The following is an 18,236-nucleotide window of genomic DNA, read 5'->3' as shown; positions in this document are numbered from 1 at the left end:
TGATCCAATTTATAAACTTGTTTGTGAAGTGTAAGATGTTCAACAGGTGATGCGACCTCCTCTCTAAGTTTACTACTTAATCTAACAACCTTTAAACCAATTTCATGAAGTTTACCAGTGAGTTGATCGATTGCAACATTTGATGGTGTACAAACTAAAACTTTATCATTACCTTTGACATATTTCACCAAATGATGGATAATAAATGAAGAGATAACAGTTTTACCAGTACCTGGTGGACCTTGAATCAATGATAATGGTGCTGTTAATACTTTATTTACTGCACTAATTTGTGATTCATTCAAACGTGGTAAATTCTTTAAATGGAAATTTGTAGGTAATTGAATATCCAATGGGGCTGGTGGTATATCTGGATGACCTAATAATGCATGGTATAAATAAGATGATAATGCTTGCTCTTTAATTGCAAATGATTTCATTGCACTTAAAATACGTTCAGATGAAGTTGAACGCCAAACCATCTCCATTCTATAGGAACCCTTTGGACCTGAATCAAAGCTACACCTTGACTTAGTTTCCAATGATAATAGATTTTCATCATCGATATGAATTACTCTACCAGTATCCTCCCATTCAATAACGCCTCCAGTGGATGAAATGAATTGAAGTTTTAATTCATCACCTGGTACAACTTTAAATTCTAAATCACTTCTACTAAATGGAAATGTTGCAGTGTAACGTTTATTAATACCTTGACTCCACTCTATTGAAATACCACTTTGAGAGAGGGATTCTCTTAATTCCTTCTCGTGTTTTGCTTCCAATTCAATTAGGGGTGAAATGATCTCACGATATTCATAGGCATCTTTATAGGCCAATTGGGTGCTTGCTGGCTTTTCATCATCGGATCTTGGTGCTTCAATATCGAGTAGTGTGGCCTCTGGATCCATTTTCCAAAACTCTTCAAGTCTAAGAATTTGTTGAATTGTAATTTGTCTTGAACGTTCACTATCGACTTGTGATGGTGTTTTAACTAACCAACTGCAAAATGCTTTTTCACCACCATTGATCAAAGGTTGCCAACTACTCATATCCCAATTGACCTCTTTCGATGGACCAGATGCACATGGATCTCTACATAATAAAACAACAACTGATTCGGTTCTAGCTGTAATGAAACCCAATAAAAATATATTCTTACAACCACAATTAAAACATTCCAATGTTGTATCACCAAATGAACTCTCTGGATGTAATGCTACTTCCTTATGTTTGGATTTAACTAAATGTGTTATAATATGTGATGATTTAGTTTTACCCTTACCATTACAAAACCATTTACCACATGATGGATGCATACATTTAACAACTGTTGATAATTCATGTGTTGCACAATATCTTTAATTAAATAAATAAAAGAAAAAGAGTTAGAGAAAATATTTTAATTAAAATATAAAATAAATATACTTACGCGCAGGCATGAGCAGGTAATTCAATTTCTTCTTGTGGTTCTTCAAAGTTTAATTGAGAACTATGTAAATGTGGATCCATTAAACCAATTTGAGAATTAATATTTTGAGAATTTAAAAAGTCCATATTATGAGACATATTTGCACCAAAGAATGAATCATAGTTTAATTTTTTACTTTCTTCATCCTCTTCTTCCTCATCTTCATCATCATCTTCCTCTTCTTCTTCATAATCGTCTGATTCTTGACCATTATTATTTAAATCATCGCCACTAATATATTCCTCTTCTTCTTGATCTTCATCATCATCTTCGAATTGGTTTTTATTATTATTATTATTATTATTTTGTTGTTGTTGATTTTCTTCATCTGAACTTGATTCATTATTTAAATTGTTTTCATTATCTTCATCATCGTCATCTTTGAATTGAAAACCATTATTAATCGTATTAATAACTTTATGTAATTCATTGTTGCTACTATTATTATTTTCGCTTTTTTTATTATCTAAATGTAAGCCAGCATTTTCTGCTTTACCAATATTAAAACCATACATCTAATATATAAATACTATTCCAAAAAATGTTTTTTTTTTTATTTTTTTTATTATTTTTTTTTTATTATTTTTTTTTTTATCTCTTTAAGTATTTATTTGATAGTTTGTGTGTTGTTTTTTTATTATTATTATTATGGTTACATTAATAATTATTTGATATTGACTGTTGGAAGAAGAAGAAAAAAAAAAAAAAACTAAAAAAAAAAAATGAAAATTTTCAAAAAAAGAAAAAAAAAATAAAAAAAAATAAAATAAAAAAAATAAAATAAAATATTAAAATATTAAAATATTAAAATAAATTGATAGATAATTTTGCGATTACTGCAACTAACCAACCTATATTAGTGTTGGGAAAGTTTTTTTTTTTTTTTTTTTTTTTTTTTTTTTTTAAACTTTTTATTAATTTTTTTTTTTTTTTTTATTATATATTATGAGGTTTATGATGCAGTGGGGAAAAATTAATATTAATTAATTTCTTATTTCGTTTTTGGTTGTTATTATTATTATTATTATTTTAATAATACTATTATAAATAATATTAATAAACAATTTAAAATGGTGATTGTTTCTTATTGAGTTGGAATTGTTTAATTCTATCTTCAATTTCTGGTCTAAAATGTCTAATTAAACCTTGTACTGGCCAAGCAGCAGCATCACCTAAAGCACAAATGGTGTGACCTTCAATTTGTCTACTAATTTCTTCAAGTGAATCAATTTCATCGGGTTTGGCATTACCAGTGACTAAACGATCGGTGATATCATAGAGCCCTAAATTATATTGGAAAAAAAAATAATTAAAGATAAATTAGTATAGGCCACATTACAGATAACAATTGAAAAAAGCAATTCGATACATACATCCAACACCTTCACGACATGGGGTACATTGACCACATGATTCGTGTTTATAGAATTTAGATAATCTTGCAATTGCTGCAATCATATCAGTTTCTTTGTTCATAACTATAACTGCAGCTGTACCTAAACCAGATCTGTGTTGTCTAAGATCATCGAAATCCATTCTATTTAAATAAATTTTATATAATTAGTATTTATTATTTTAATATTAATAAAATCATCGTCATCATCACCATTATCATCATGATTTTCTTTGTCAACTTACAAAACATTATCACAAATATTTTTTGGAAGGACTGGTACTGATGAACCACCTGGAATAACACCTTTTAACTATTTTTTTCAAAATAAAAAAAAAACAATTATTAGTAAATAATAAAAAAAAATTATAATAATAATAATAATAATACTAACGTTATCCCAACCTCCAATGACACCACCACAATGTTTATCAATTAATTCTCTTAATGGAATACTCATCTCTTCTTCAACAGTACATGGATTATTGACATGACCGGAAATACAAAATAATTTAGTACCTGCATTCTTTGGTCTACCAAAACTTGCAAACCAAGCACCGCCACTACATATTTTTTAAAAAAAAGTAATATTATTAGTATCTTTTTTTTTTTTTTTTGCATATTATTTTGTTTTTTGATAATGTAATAATATCATGATGATTGTATGTTATAATGAATGACAAGTGATAAAATAGATTGAAGTTATGTGACACCATTGTTATATTGTTGATTTGTTTTTCATTGCTTTTTTGATTGTAGAGGTATTGTGACTCATTAAATATATATATATATATATATATATTCATTATCTGTATATAGTATGAATCTATGTAGATAAATCTTACCGTCTTAAAATAGTTGGAGCAACAGCTACTGTTTCAACATTTGTTACAGTTGTTGGACAACCATAAAGACCAGCCATAGCTGGGAAAGGTGGCTTTAAACGTGGTTTACCTTGTTTACCTTCAATACTTTCAATGAGAGCTGTCTCTTCACCACAAATGTATGCACCAGCACCTCTGTGAACATATACATCAAATTTATAGCCTGTACCGCATGCATTTTCACCAATTAAACCTGCTTTATATGCTTCATCGATTGCTTGTTCTAATACTTTTGCTTCATAATGAAATTCACCACGAATATAAATGTATGCTATATTTTTTTTTTTTTTTTTTTAAAAAATAATAATAACATATATACATATATATTATTTTTTTTATATTTTAATAAAATAATAATAATAATAGTAATTATAATTTTAATTTTATTTTATTTTATTTTTATTTTAAAATGAAATAGGTATTAGTTATCTTTACTTTTTTTTGGTAAAAATGAAAAATAGATTTTTTTTTTCTTTATTTGGTAAAATATATATATATATATATATATTTTTTTTTTTTCTATAAAATATCTATTTTTTTAATTTTTTTTAAAAAAAAAACATACCTGCACATGCTCTCATTGCAAAACCAGCAAGTAAACAACCTTCAATTAATTTATGAGGATCGTGTCTCATAATTTCTCTATCTTTGCATGTTCCAGGTTCACCCTCATCAGCATTGATGACAAGGTATTGTGGTCTATCTTTTGAAGTTGTTTTTGGCATGAAACTCCATTTCAAACCTGATGGGAAACCAGCACCACCTCTACCTCTTAAACCAGAGGCCATCATTTCTTTTAATATCCAATCTTTACCTTTATCAATAATATTTTTAGTTTTATACCAATCTCCACGTGCAATAGCACCCTTTAAATAAACGTCATGTTCACCATATAAATTTGTGAAAATACGATCTTTATCCTTCAAACCACCATATGATCTAACATTTTCTTGTGCTTGTTGAACTTGTGCTGTTGAAAATGTTGCAACTTTGGTTGCTTGAAAATCTTTGCCTGTTAAACCTGTTGTTGAAGTTAATTTAATAACCGATTTAACACGATTACCTAAATTCATCATTTTTCTTTTTTTTGTAAAATGATATATATTATTGTATGTTTAAAAAAAAAAAAAAAAAAAAATAATAGTAGAAAAATGAAAAAAATCAAAATTTTTTAAAAAAAAAAAAAAAAAATAAAAAAAAAAAAAAGGAATGGTTTTTTTTTTTTTTTTTTTTTTTTTTTTTTCCCAAATTTTAACGGTGTTCATAGTTATGATTTTATTCGCAAAAAAGTTTAATGTTTTTATTTTTTTTTTTTTATTTATTTTAATTAATTAATTAATTAATCAAATCAAAACTATATTAATTAAGATTTATAAAAATAAAAATATTATTACGAATTTTTTTTTTTTTTTTTTTTATTTATTTATTTATTTATTTGCCTATTTTTTTTTTTTTTTTCATATTTTCATATCCCCTGGTGGGATTTTTTGATAAAAACCCAACATTTTTAAATATTCCTTTTATGGATAAATTATGATTTTGACAAAAATATTTAATTAAATCCATTTAAAGGAATTCATTTTTTTAAAAAATATAAAATTAACTACTTTAAGTAAATAATTATAAAAGTAAAAATAAAAATATAAATGAATAAAACAAATTAAATAAAGGTATGCAATTTCTAGAGTTAATTAAAAAAGATTAAATATTTTATTTAAATGTATTTTTATTGATTTTTTTTTTTTTTTTATTGAAATCATTAAAAAAAAATTTTCATAAGGGATGTGGCTTGATGGCTTTTCTTTTTCCACGAGACTTTTTCTTAGAAGACCATTTTCCTTGGCATATTGACCAATTACATCCACAAAGTTTTTTCTTTTTTTTTGATTTTCAAAAGAAACATCGCAAAACAACCATAATTTTATTTTTTGATTTTTTGATTTCCATAATGTTCATGTAAAATCGGTTTGTATTGATGAAGTAATTAATTCCTTGACTAATATTCCAGATTGTCAATAAGTTTTTGATATACTTTTGGTTTCTATATAAAAGAGACTAGAAATATTTGTTTTATTAATATTTTTTTTTATTTTTTTTTTTTTTTATTCTTTTCTTCTGGTAGTACAATTAATCAATTTAATATTTTGCCAAAGATGGATCAAGAGGCAAACAAAACAAATTTTTTACGAAGAAACAAGAGAAAGAGAGAGAACAACAATCAAAAATACAAGAACTTTTGTATTTATCAAAAGGATTTATTACTTTCAATTCATATATTCACCAACATCATCAATTTAACAATTTTCACATTTCACTATCAACTGTTTTCACATTTCACAATCAACATATTTAATAATTAACAATGCTTTCATTAAGAATAAGAACACCAACAACAGCAATAGCAACAATAACAGTAACAACAGATTATTTAGCATCACAACTGTAATTTTCTTCCTTTCTTGAAGATTTAGTGTAATTCTCCAATTTTAGAAAACTATAATCAAAATTTGGGTAATTAAAAAATAATTTTTTTTTTTTTTTTTTGAAAAAAAAAGTAAGGTGGTTAATTTGGGAGGTTTGGGGATTACTTTTTTTTATACTTTTGGGAATATAAAATATAAAAATTATAAAAAAAAATCAGAGATTGGCGAAAAAAAAAAAAAAAAAAAAAAAAAAAAAATTTATATACATAATTATTTTGTATTGATATAATATCTAAAAATAGTTTTTGAGACCCTATACAAAAAAAAGAAAATAAATGTCGCAGTATTTAAAATTTACAAATTTGGGTGTTAAAATAAACACATCAAAATTTGTTGTTTTTTTTTTTTGAATTTTTATTTTTATGAATTTTTAATTTTATTTTTTTATTGTATTTTCATATTATTTTAAAATATTATATTAATATGTAATAATAATATCATCAATTAAATGAAAAATTAAACATAATAATTACATTTATATGTTTTTTTTTTATTTTTACAAAAAAAAAAAAAAAAAAAAAAAAAAAAAAAAAAATCCATATAAATATTTTTTTTTATTTTTTATATTCATATTTTATTTCCATCATTCAAATAATAATAATAATAATTATTTTTCAATATTTTTTTTTTTAAAAAAAAAACAAAACAAAAAAATGTATAAACTTTCAAAAACTACACCATTTTTCTTTCGTCGTGCTTTTCTCTGTGGTAGAAGAGGAGGTTATCCAGAATCAAATTTAAGTAATTTTGGTAGACCAACAGCATCAACATTATCAACATCCCAATCATCAGGTATTTGTGAAACTAATGATTATTCAAACAAACCATATTTTTTCCAAGTTAAATTTGAAGATCGTTTCTCAAAGAAAATCGATAAGTTTAATGAATGTTTTAGACATTTCTATTATAGTCATGGTGGTCAACAATATATGGATAAATTTGAGAGTATTTTTGATAATTGGGAACATGAATTTTCAAAAACTCGCGGATTTAGATCACCAAAAACCTTTATTAATGAATCTGATAAAGGAATTGAAATTAGAGTAGAATTACCAGGTTTTTCAAAAGAAAATGTTAAAATTGATTTTTCAAATGGTTTATTAAATATTGATGCTTTAAATAAAAATACAACCATTCAACAACCATCATCAAATAATCAACAAGTAGAATCACAACATCAATCATTAATGGAATTTAAAAAATCAATTAAATTACCTGAAGATATTGATGTTTCTTTAATTAAAGCTATTATGAATAATGGTATTTTAGAAATTAGTATTCCAAAAAATAGTTATGTTAAATCAACAACAATTAATGTTCAATAATTTAATAATTTATTAATTTATTATTGAAAAAAATAAATATTATAAACAATCGTAAATAAATATATAAATAAGATAAAAAAAAAAAAAAAAAAAAAAAAAAAAAGTTGTAATAAAATCTTATTTTCATTTGAGATTTAGTGGGAATTTATTTTTAATTTTATTTTTATATATTAAAAAAAAAAAAAAAAAATTCAAAAAAAAAAAAAAATCTAAAAGAATAGATTTAAAAATTATATTAAGTTCTTTGAAGTAAATTTTAACATGTCTTTTTTAGTTTATTATTATTATTATTATTATTATTATTATTTTATTTAAATTAATTTAATTAAACATAACACATAAAAATTAAAATCATTTACCAATTTTATTATTTTTTTTTTTTTTTTTTTATTATCACTAATTTTGAATCTGAGATATTTATCGTTTTGTAAATCTCGATGATTAAAATACAATTTGTTTTTTAATAAAAAAAATAATAAAAAAAAAAAAAAAATTTCAAACATTAAGTCTTTTTTTTAACCACAAATTCTATTTTTAACTCTATGGAGTTTTGATAAAAAAAAAAAAAAAAATATTTTCATTTTTTTTTTTTTTTCCTTTTTTTTATTAAATAATAAATTGGATGGGGTTAAATTAACTTTTGATATGTTGGATTTTCAGAACACAATTAATGATTCCATTGATGTTATAAAGGTAAATTTTTAGTAAGTTTTTTTTTTATTTTTTTTTTTTATTTATTTATATATATTGGGGTAACACAAAAAAACATGTAGAATTTCAGAGTTAAAGAAATTTTGATACCAATATAAATAATAGTATTGTACAAAAAATTTAATACATATGGTCAATTTTTGATTTGTTTTTTTTATCATAATAAGTTTGTTAATAACATCAAAAATAAATTTATTTACACAGTTCAGATTTTTTTATTTTTTTTATTATTTTTTTTCCTTTTTTTTTTTTTTTTTCCTTTTCTTTTTTTTTTTTTTTTTTTTTAATTTGATTATTTTTTTATTTTTTTATTTTTTCTTTTATTTTTTTTCCTCCAATAAATTAAAAATAAATTGATCATTTTAAAATAAAATCAATTAAAAAATTTTATTAATAATTAAAAAATTATTTTCTAAAAAAAAAAAAAAAAAAAAACCAAAAAAAAAAAAAAAAATCCTTTATAATTTTTAAATTTATTTATAATATATTACATATATTGGATTTGGGTTATAATAAAATCCTAAATTTATTAAAATTTTTATTATTTTTTAAAAAATAAAAAAATGAAAATAATATTCAATTTACTAATATTATTTAGTTTGGTTAATTTTATAAATTCCCAATCAACAACACAAGCCACAACTTTAAAATTAGAGGGAACTATATATGATCAATATCCATGTAAGTAAATAATATTTTTATATTTTTTAAATTTACAATTATTAAAAAAATAAATTAATTATAATATTAATTTTTTTTTTTTTTTTTTTTTTTTTTTTTAAAAAAAAAATATAGATTATGATAATAATTTTGAACCAATTGCAGGTTCATTAACAACTAGACTTGTCCAAAATGCAATCAATACAACTACAAGAACTCCAACATTAAATACATTATTGCCATTTACAACAACAAATGTAATGGGAAGAATGGTAACTCCAAGTTTATTCCAATATTTCTATCAACCAAATAAAAATGCTCCATTAACAAATAATTCTGGTGCAAATTTCCCAATCCCAATGACTGTAAATTTAACTTTGAATCCATCAACTGGTACTTATGTTTATGATAATCAATTCTTTTTCCCAAGTAAGTAAATTTAAAACTTTTTAAAAAATTTTATTATATAATTAAATTAATTATTAATTTTTATTTTATTTTATTTTTCTATTTTAAAATAAATAATAATTTTAGTTGATTATCAAGGTTTTGATACAAATCCATTTTATCGTAATTATACAGATGGAACTGATTATCATAATTTCCATTTTTGTTTAAAAGTAATTATTGATTTCCAAAAAAAAAAAAAAAAAAAAAAAAAAAAAAAAAATCAAATCTAATATAATTAAAATTTTTAGATAAATACACGTTTTACATATACTGGTAATGAAGTATTTTATTTTGTTGGTGATGATGATGTATGGGTATTTATCAATGATCAATTAGTTATTGATTTGGGTGGTCTTCATGAAGCTGCAGGTAAGAATATTGATTTAACAACATTGGGTTTAACAAAAAATAAAGATTATACATTTGATTTCTTTTATTGTGAAAGACATACAACCAAATCAACAATTAGAATTGAAACTTCAATTCAAGCATATTGTCCAGTAAGTAAAAAAAATTGATTATATGTATATAATATTTTAAAATAATAACAATAATTTTAATTTTAAATTTTAATTTTTTTAATTTTTAAAATATAGTTTTATGATTATTGTGGTGTTTGTTATGGTGATGGTTCAACTTGTTGTGATCCAGTAGTAAATTGTAATGATGGTGATTTATGTACAATTGATTCATGCCCACCACGTGATACAATTATTCCAGCAGGGTTTTCAATTTCAGATCTTTGTCAACATGCACCAGTATCATGTCCATCAATTGATATGTGTACAAATAATACATGTGATTCTAAAAGTGGTCAATGTACACCAACATCAATTAAATGTGATGATAAATCATCTCAATGTTTAACATTAAAACCATGTGACCCATCAAGTGGATGTTTGTATACTTCATCATGTACTTCAGCTCATAATCCATGTAATACAGGTGCTTGTTCAAATGGCCAATGTCAAACCAAATCAAATAGTACTTGTGCAGCTGAATTGGGTAATGATCCATGCAAAGTCTATTATTGTGATATTAATAGTGGCTGTGTTTCTCAACCATTATGTAAACAAGGTCCAGATTCATGTGAACAAAATGTTTGTAATGCTGGTGTATGTACAATAAAGAAATTAGATCCATCAGTTTGTTCATGTGGTTGTGTATTAAATAAATGTCAAAAGAATAATTGTGTTACCGCTTCAAATGGTACATCAGTATGTTCACCACTTCCATTAGATGAAATTGATGATGGTAATCCATGTACCGATGACCATTGTGATGAAACCACTGGTTTAATAACCCATAATATAACTACAAAATGTACAGGTTGTATGAAATGCAATACAACCACTGGCTCATGTTCACCAACAAATAATGAATGTCAAGATGGTAATGAATGTACTGATAATATTTGTGTTGCTGCAGCTACAAATATAAATCAAGGTGAATGTTCAAATAAGACAGTTTCATGTCCAACCACTGATAAATGTTTAGTATATACTTGTGATACTAATAAAGGTTGTGTTTCAAAACCAGTGGTATGTCCAAATAGTGGTAATTGTCAAGTTGGTGTTTGTGATAGTGTTAAAGGTTGTACACTTGTACCACGTGTTTGTAATTCAACTGCTTTCTGTTTAGTTTCCCAATGTGATGAAGCTATTGGTTGTATAACTTTTGAAAAACGTTGCTCACCTGATAATTCAAAGTGTCAAAGTGGTGTTTGTGTTAATGCAACTGCAACTGAACCTGGTAAATGTAAATCTGTAGATTATGATCCTAAACCATTTATTTGCCAAACTGGTGCAATAGTTTCAACTGCTGTTGTTGCTTCTGTTGTTGTAGTAGGTGCTGTTGTTTTAGGTGCTGCAATTGTAAATATTTTTTTTTTTTAATTTTTATTCCAAAATTTTTAATAATAATTAACTAATTTTTTTTTTTTTTTTAGTTTGCTGGTAAAAAAGGATATGATCATTGGAAAGCGAATCAAGGACAAGTATTTGCAAGTAGTAATGCAAATCCATTGTATCAACAATCAAATAATGGTGGTGAAAATGCTCTCTTTGAAGCACCTCAATAGTTTTAAATTTTTACTCTCTCTTTCAAAATCTTATATAATTTCTATTTAAAAATTTTTACTTTTCAAATCTTTTATTATTTATAAAAATAAAAAAAACTATTTAATTTAATCAATTTAAAGAATTAATAATTCTTTTTTTTATTTTTATTTTTATTTTATTTTTATTTTTATTTTTATGTATAAATAAAATAAAATAAAAATTAAATATCAGATTTTAAAATTTTTATTTTCCAATGTCATCAATTTTACAATATTCACAACTTTTTGCCCATAATAATCTCCAATTCTCTTGTGATAAAGCTTGAGGTATTGGATCAACAAGTACATTAATATTAAAATATTCACCACCAGTTAATAATGGTAATTCTGGATCAGCACCAACTGCTAAACGATAGATTGCAGTTGAAGCTGTATTAATTGTCGTTGTGAATGGTTTTGATATAGTTAATAATAGTTTTATATAATTTGGTATATTTTTAAATAAATTTGTCGTACTAATAACACCTGGATGTAATGATAATGCAATGATTTTTGAATTGTTTTTCTTGAAAATTCTATTCAACTCTTTTGTAAATAAAATTGCATATAATTTTGAATTTGAATATCTCTTTATTGCATTATAACTATCAATTGATTTACATGATAAATCTTCAACATTGAATATTTCTGAATTTTTATGTGCAATACTTGATAAATTTATAATTCTTGCATTCCTATATAATTTTTTTTAAAAAAGTAAAAAAATAATTAATAATTAATAATTAATAATAAATATTATTGAAAAATTATTATATTTTATATTTACTCTGTAAATTTATTAATTAATAAATTTGTTAATAAAAATGGACCAAGATGATTTACCATTAATTGACTTTCAAAACCTTCTGGCAATGAAAATGGTGGTGTGTAAATTCCAGCATTATTAATTAAAACATCTAATTGTAAATTTAATTTTTCAAATTGATTTACAAATTCTTTAATTGAATCAAATGATGATAAATCCAATTTCATTGAAATTACATTTTTGTTATTTGGTGTTGTTGATAAAATTTCATCCAATACTAATTTAGCTTTAATTAAATCTCTATTTGCTAAAATTACAAAATAATTGGTTTTGGCAAGCATTCCAGAAACAACTTTACCTAAACCATCACTACTACCTGTTACTATTACAACTAATTGTCTATTCAATATAATATTACTATTATTATTATTGTCATTTCCAATGTTACAATCATTATTAATTATTTCATTTTCATCTAATCCCATTTTTATCGAAATTGTAATTTTTCTAAACTCGAATCTTTTTAAAATTAAAAAAAAAAAAATAAAAAAAAATAAAAAAAAAAAAAAAAGATATTTTATTTTTTTTTTTTTTTTTTTTTCAAAAACATTATTTAAACTAATTATAGTTCTTAAACACCAAAACTTTCAATTGCCGAACAGTAATGGCAACACCAAATTTTTTTGCCACACTGGTTTTTTGGATTTTCCAACTATCTTTTTTTTTTTTACTAATGCTCATATTCTTCATTAATCTTTAAACCTTAATAAAACAATTTCATAAAAAAAAAAAACTGAAAAAAAAAAAAAAAAAAAAAAGATATTTTTTTGATCAGATTTCAAATAAAAAAAAAAAAATTAAAAATTAAAAAATAAAAAAAATATTGAAAAAATTAAAAAAAAAATTATAAAAAAATAGTTCAAATTAAGAAATTTTATTTGAATTCATTCATTTAAACCACACATTATAATAATTTTTACATAAATTAACTTTTTTTTATTTTTTATTTTTTTTTTTATTTTTTAAAATTTATATATATTTTTTGTTTATTCCATAGTTAACCCACTAATTGTTATTTTTTTTTATTTTTTTATTTTATTTTTTCATTTTTTTTTTTTTTAAAAACCTCCACACTTTATTTTAATTTTAATTTTGTTTTTTTTTTATTATTTTTATTTTTCTTTTACATTTATTTTATTTATTTATTATTTATTTATTTAAAACTTTAAAAAAAAAAAAACAACTTAGAAAACAAAACATAAAATAAAAAAAAAAAAAAAAAAAAAAAATAAAAAAATCTTTTTTTTTTTATATTTTTAATTTTCATTACAGATAATTTAAAGTTACCTCAATTTAATAGCCAAAATGGAGCAACAAGATTTAGACAAAAAACAAAAAAAGAAAAAAAGTTTGTTTGACAAATTAGGTTTATCAAAGTAAGTTACTTTTTTTTTTTTTTTTTTTTTTTTTTTTAAAACATTGTTTTAAATTAATTTATTTAATTTTTATTGATAGAAAAAATAAAGATGATAAAGAAAAATCAACAAAAGAACCAAAAAAAGATAAAACAAAGGATAAAGATATAAAAGATAAAGATAAAAAGAAAGATACAAAAGAAACAAATGATGTTAAAGAAATTGAACAACCACCACCACCAACAGTTAATGATAATAAAAATTCTGAATCAATCTTATCATCATCACCATCTGATGTAGATTTAACATCACCACCAATACCAATCATAGCTGATTCTAAACCAACATCAGTTTCAACAACAAAATCACCCTCTGATACTGAAAAAGAAGATTTATCTCCAAAAACCACTTCAACAACAACAACAAAAGTAGATGAAATAAATAAAATTGAAAATGAGGAAAAAGAGAAAGAGGAGGAAAAAGAGAGTGAAAAACATACTAAAAAAGAAATTGAAAAAGTAAAAGAGGTTGAAAAAGAAATTCAAAAAGAAGCTCCAATTTTACCACCAAAATCAAATACAGAGACATTACCTAAATCAGTATCACCTGATCAACAACAAAAAGAAAAAGTAGTAACTCCACCAATTTTAATATCACCAGAAGAACCAAAACCAAATTCAACTACAACCCCAGTTAAAAATTTAATAACACCAACTTCAAATAAACCTTCACCAAATAAAAGACATTCATTTGTTCCAATTATTCCACCAACTCAACATAATATGGGTGTTAGTAATAATAATAATAATAATAATAATAGTAATAATAATATTGGTGGTTTATCAGGATCACCTAATAAAATAACATACAGAAATTCAATAGCCATACCAAATAATAAAGTTAGTGGTTCAAGTCCAATTAAAAAGAATTCTGAATTTGCATCAAAATTAGAGGGTTTGATTGGTATGGGTGGTAATCCAGGATTCGCAAGAGGTGGAGGTAGTATGATTGTACAAGGTTCAAATAGTAATAATAATAGTCCTGTTAAACCAATACAACCAGTCACTGAGGAAGAAGCAAAAGCAAATTCATCATTATTATCACACCCAACAAGAGACAGGGCAAAGAGGTTAAGTGTTAAACCACCTTCAAGAAGAATGACAATTGCCCATTCAACTCCAATCGATTTCTCTGATCAAAGTAAATTGGATGAAGAATTCATTGGTACAAATAATAGAATGGATCAACTAAAACAACAACAACAACAACAACAAAAAGAAGAAAAACCAAAAGAAGAAGATGAGGGATTGGTTGTAAAAGAAAGATCAATTACCTCATTACCAACTCCAATAATTATAACAGAGACATCACAATCACAACCAGAATCATCACCACCAATACAAATAACACCATCAAAAGAATCAGAACAACATGAAAAGAAAGATAACAAAGAAATTGAAAAAGAAAAGGAAAAAGAATCTGAAAAAGAGTTTGTAGAAAAGGTAAACCAAGAAAAGGTAGTGATAAAGAGAGAAAAGAATGTAGAAAAAGAGGAAGAAAAATTAGAAAAAGAAATAGAGACTGAAAAAGAAAAAGAAGAAATAGAGACTGTAAAAGAAAAAGAGACTGAAAAAGAAAAAGAAAAAGAAAAAGAAAAGGTAAAAGAATTAATTGTATCACCTGAATTATCACAACCAGTTTCAACATCATCATCATCATCCTCTTCTTCAACAACCACTACGACTGAAGAAAAAATTGTCTTACCAATTGTTATCTCTCAAACTGATGAGAAATCACAACCACCATCTTCATCTCCATCTCTATCACTATCTTCACCATCAACAATAGCATCTTTAGTCACTACTACTACAACTACCACAACCACAACCACTACTACAACTACCACCTCTCCATTAATTAGTGGTTCCAATACAACTACAAACTCTGTAAGTCCAATTACCTCACCAATAAGTTTAACTTCATCAACACCAATTAGTAATTTGAATAAATCATCAGAGGGTACTAAAGCACCTGTTCATAGACCTCCAACTCCAAAAGTTGAAAATGAAAATAGTGTTATTAAACCATCCACTTTAGTTAAATCATCAGAAAGTATTAAAACTTCGCCGCCAATAGTTGAAAAAATTTCAACTTCTGATAGCAACAAACCAGTAGAGAATGTATCATCATCATCATCATCATCACCACCATCAACAACCAATGTAAATAAAACAACAATTTCACCAAAACCAGTATCAACCACTATTAATAAACCAACTATACCATCAACTGCACCATCTACTCCCTCTTCTAATATAAATAAACTTGCTGCAGCATTTAATAAGCCTGCTGCCACTACTCCAATTACAAATACGACTTCTATCAGTAAACCGGCTGATACTATTGTAACTAATAAGCCTGCTGCTACTGTAACCAACAAACCTGCTGCTGCTAATACTAATATAATCAATAAACCTGCCACTACTACTGTGACCAATAAACCTGCTGCTACTACTGTAACCAATAAACCTGCTGCTACTACTGTAACCAATAAACCTGCTGCTGCTACTGTTGGTACAACAACTACTACCACATCAACAATTAACAAACCCACCACTACAGTTGTACCACCCGTTAATATTAGTAAAATAGCTGCAACATTTAATAAGCCTGCTGCAGCAGCAACAACAACAACAACTTCAACCATTGCAACAAGTAAATCTACAGCAACTGTAAATAAACCACTCTCAACAACACCAACTACATCACCAACTGAAAATAAAACGACATCAGTAGTTTCACCAAAATCACCAATTTCACCAACCACCACCACTACTACAACTACAGCTGTCGCTAAACCATCAGCATCACCAACTGAAAATAAAACAACGACATCAGTAGTTTCACCAAAATCACCAACATCATCATCATTATCACCAACATCAACAGTTACAGCTAAGCCTTCTATATCTCCAACTTTGAAATCATCAGCAACTATTTCAACAGCAACAGCCTCAAAACCTACATCAACCACAGTTTCTAAACCTGAAACGAATACAATCAATAAAACTGCTCCAACAGTTACTTCAACAACCTCAACAACAACATCATCTGTAAATAAACCACCAGTTACAATTTCAAAATTATCTCCAACAACAACAACATCACCAACAACAACATCACCAACTCCAATATCACCAACTTCATCAAATGATCCAAAATCAGTTAATCCTTCATCACCACGTTATACATCAACTGCAACAACTATGGCAAAGTCAACCCCTACTACCACCACTAATCCAGTATCACCACGTTTTGTTTCAACATCAACTGCCACAATCGCAACAAAAACATCCCCACCAGCATCAACTTCAACCACTACCAATAGTCTATTATCACCACCAAATAAAATTATAACCAAGACCACAAGTCCAAAACCTGGTAGAAAAGATGATATTGAAAGATTAATCGAACAAGATAAAGATAAATCATCTTCTTCCTCAATTGGAAGTGAAGATATTGAATTAAGAGTTGAAAAGAAATCAAATAACAATAAAGAATCTTCACCAACAGGAGTTACAGTTAAATAAAAATAAATACATTTTTTTTTTTTTTTTTTTTTTAAAAAAAAAATAAATACAATTAACAATACTATTTATAAAATTGTATAATTTGATATTTTTTTACTTTTATTAATTTTAGTTATCTTTTTAAATAAAAAATTAGATATTAGATATTATTATTTTTAGACAATTAAAATATCCAAGATATTATAATAAATAATTTTAATTATCAAAAATAAATTTGATTTGACATTTGGATCACAAGAAGAGATTGGCACTAAAGTTGTAGTTGGTAGTTGATTTTAGCACACAAGCAATTGTCTCCATTACAACAACCACTAGTCTTTAAAAATAATTTTATTTTATTTTATTATTTACAATTGTTTATTTTGGTATTTTAAAAATTATTAATTAAAAGAAGCATTCTGTTGTTCAAAATTTCTTCGGACAATCAAAGACTCTTTATATAAATCAATATCAATACCATCAATTAATCTATAAACTCTAGAATTTAATATCCAATCTTTATTAATATTATTACCTAAATTTTCTCTTTTTTCAATTTCTTTTTGCTGTTTTAACTAAAATGTATTATTATTAACATTATATATATAAATATAATATTAAAGTTTAGTTTGTGATTATTTTATATATTTTTTTAGAATTTTATGTTATAGTTTTTTAAATATATACATACATTTGGTTTCTCTAATTCACCTATTATTTGGTAATATGTATTTAATTTTGAAGGTAAATGAGAAATGAATTGATCAATTGTGCAATATAAAAAAGTTTGTTTATATTCTAATAATGCTAAATTATTATCTAAATCTATCAATTTCAAAATCCCTATCGTCTTTATTGATGACCTTTCTTTTAATGAGAACTCTTTACTATTATTCATTATCTCATCTATCATTACAATTTTTGAATGTTCTATAATTTTATTTGACATATTTATAACTTGTTTTGTTTTTCTTTTTTTGTGAAATGGCAAAAAAAAAATAAAAATAAAAA

The 18,236-nt window shown here is 24.3% G+C and overlaps 7 protein-coding genes across 7 annotated transcripts in view; 3 read left to right on the top strand and 4 right to left on the bottom strand.

Moving 5' to 3' along the window:
• upf1 (regulator of nonsense transcripts 1) overlaps positions 1-1,986 on the bottom strand; it is a gene marked incomplete at both ends in the record, with an annotated part of 4,161 nt that extends 2,175 nt beyond the window's left edge. Inside the window, 2 exons of the mRNA XM_631398.1 lie at positions 1-1,359; positions 1,433-1,986. The exon at positions 1-1,359 is cut by the window's left edge and continues 2,047 nt beyond it. Of these exons, the coding sequence (XP_636490.1) occupies positions 1-1,359; positions 1,433-1,986 (1,913 nt within the window). The remainder of the gene's footprint in view (positions 1,360-1,432) is intronic.
• A 550-nt stretch (positions 1,987-2,536) lies between these two features.
• Positions 2,537-4,824, bottom strand: ndufv1 (ubiquinone oxidoreductase; the record flags this gene model as incomplete). The annotated part of the gene is made up of 6 exons (XM_631397.1): positions 2,537-2,754; positions 2,845-3,008; positions 3,110-3,177; positions 3,259-3,427; positions 3,710-4,019; positions 4,314-4,824. The coding sequence occupies 6 exons, from the start codon at positions 4,822-4,824 to the stop codon at positions 2,537-2,539; spliced, it is 1,440 nt and encodes a 479-aa protein (XP_636489.1).
• A 2,060-nt stretch (positions 4,825-6,884) lies between these two features.
• hspI (heat shock protein Hsp20 domain-containing protein) lies at positions 6,885-7,556 on the top strand (the record flags this gene model as incomplete). Its single annotated transcript, XM_631396.1, has 1 exon — positions 6,885-7,556. The coding sequence occupies one exon, from the start codon at positions 6,885-6,887 to the stop codon at positions 7,554-7,556; it is 672 nt and encodes a 223-aa protein (XP_636488.1).
• Positions 7,557-8,830: 1,274 nt separating this feature from the next.
• Positions 8,831-11,457, top strand: psiI (PA14 domain-containing protein; the record flags this gene model as incomplete). The annotated part of the gene is made up of 6 exons (XM_631395.1): positions 8,831-8,948; positions 9,063-9,356; positions 9,462-9,547; positions 9,626-9,877; positions 9,974-11,251; positions 11,326-11,457. The coding sequence occupies 6 exons, from the start codon at positions 8,831-8,833 to the stop codon at positions 11,455-11,457; spliced, it is 2,160 nt and encodes a 719-aa protein (XP_636487.1).
• Positions 11,458-11,680: 223 nt separating this feature from the next.
• DDB_G0288917 (hypothetical protein) lies at positions 11,681-12,726 on the bottom strand (the record flags this gene model as incomplete). The annotated part of the gene is made up of 2 exons (XM_631394.1): positions 11,681-12,170; positions 12,263-12,726. 2 exons carry the CDS (start codon positions 12,724-12,726, stop codon positions 11,681-11,683), a joined length of 954 nt encoding a protein of 317 aa, XP_636486.1.
• An 880-nt stretch (positions 12,727-13,606) lies between these two features.
• Positions 13,607-17,246, top strand: DDB_G0288915 (hypothetical protein; the record flags this gene model as incomplete). The annotated part of the gene is made up of 2 exons (XM_631393.1): positions 13,607-13,677; positions 13,757-17,246. 2 exons carry the CDS (start codon positions 13,607-13,609, stop codon positions 17,244-17,246), a joined length of 3,561 nt encoding a protein of 1,186 aa, XP_636485.1.
• A 380-nt stretch (positions 17,247-17,626) lies between these two features.
• DDB_G0288913 (hypothetical protein) lies at positions 17,627-18,174 on the bottom strand (the record flags this gene model as incomplete). The annotated part of the gene is made up of 2 exons (XM_631392.1): positions 17,627-17,800; positions 17,917-18,174. The coding sequence occupies 2 exons, from the start codon at positions 18,172-18,174 to the stop codon at positions 17,627-17,629; spliced, it is 432 nt and encodes a 143-aa protein (XP_636484.1).
• Positions 18,175-18,236: the final 62 nt, after the last annotated feature.

This window comes from Dictyostelium discoideum, assembly GCF_000004695.1.
Source record: "Dictyostelium discoideum AX4 chromosome 5 chromosome, whole genome shotgun sequence".
In the NCBI taxonomy this organism is placed as follows: Eukaryota; Evosea; class Eumycetozoa; order Dictyosteliales; family Dictyosteliaceae; genus Dictyostelium; species Dictyostelium discoideum.
This window is presented reverse-complemented; position numbering and strand designations above follow the sequence as displayed.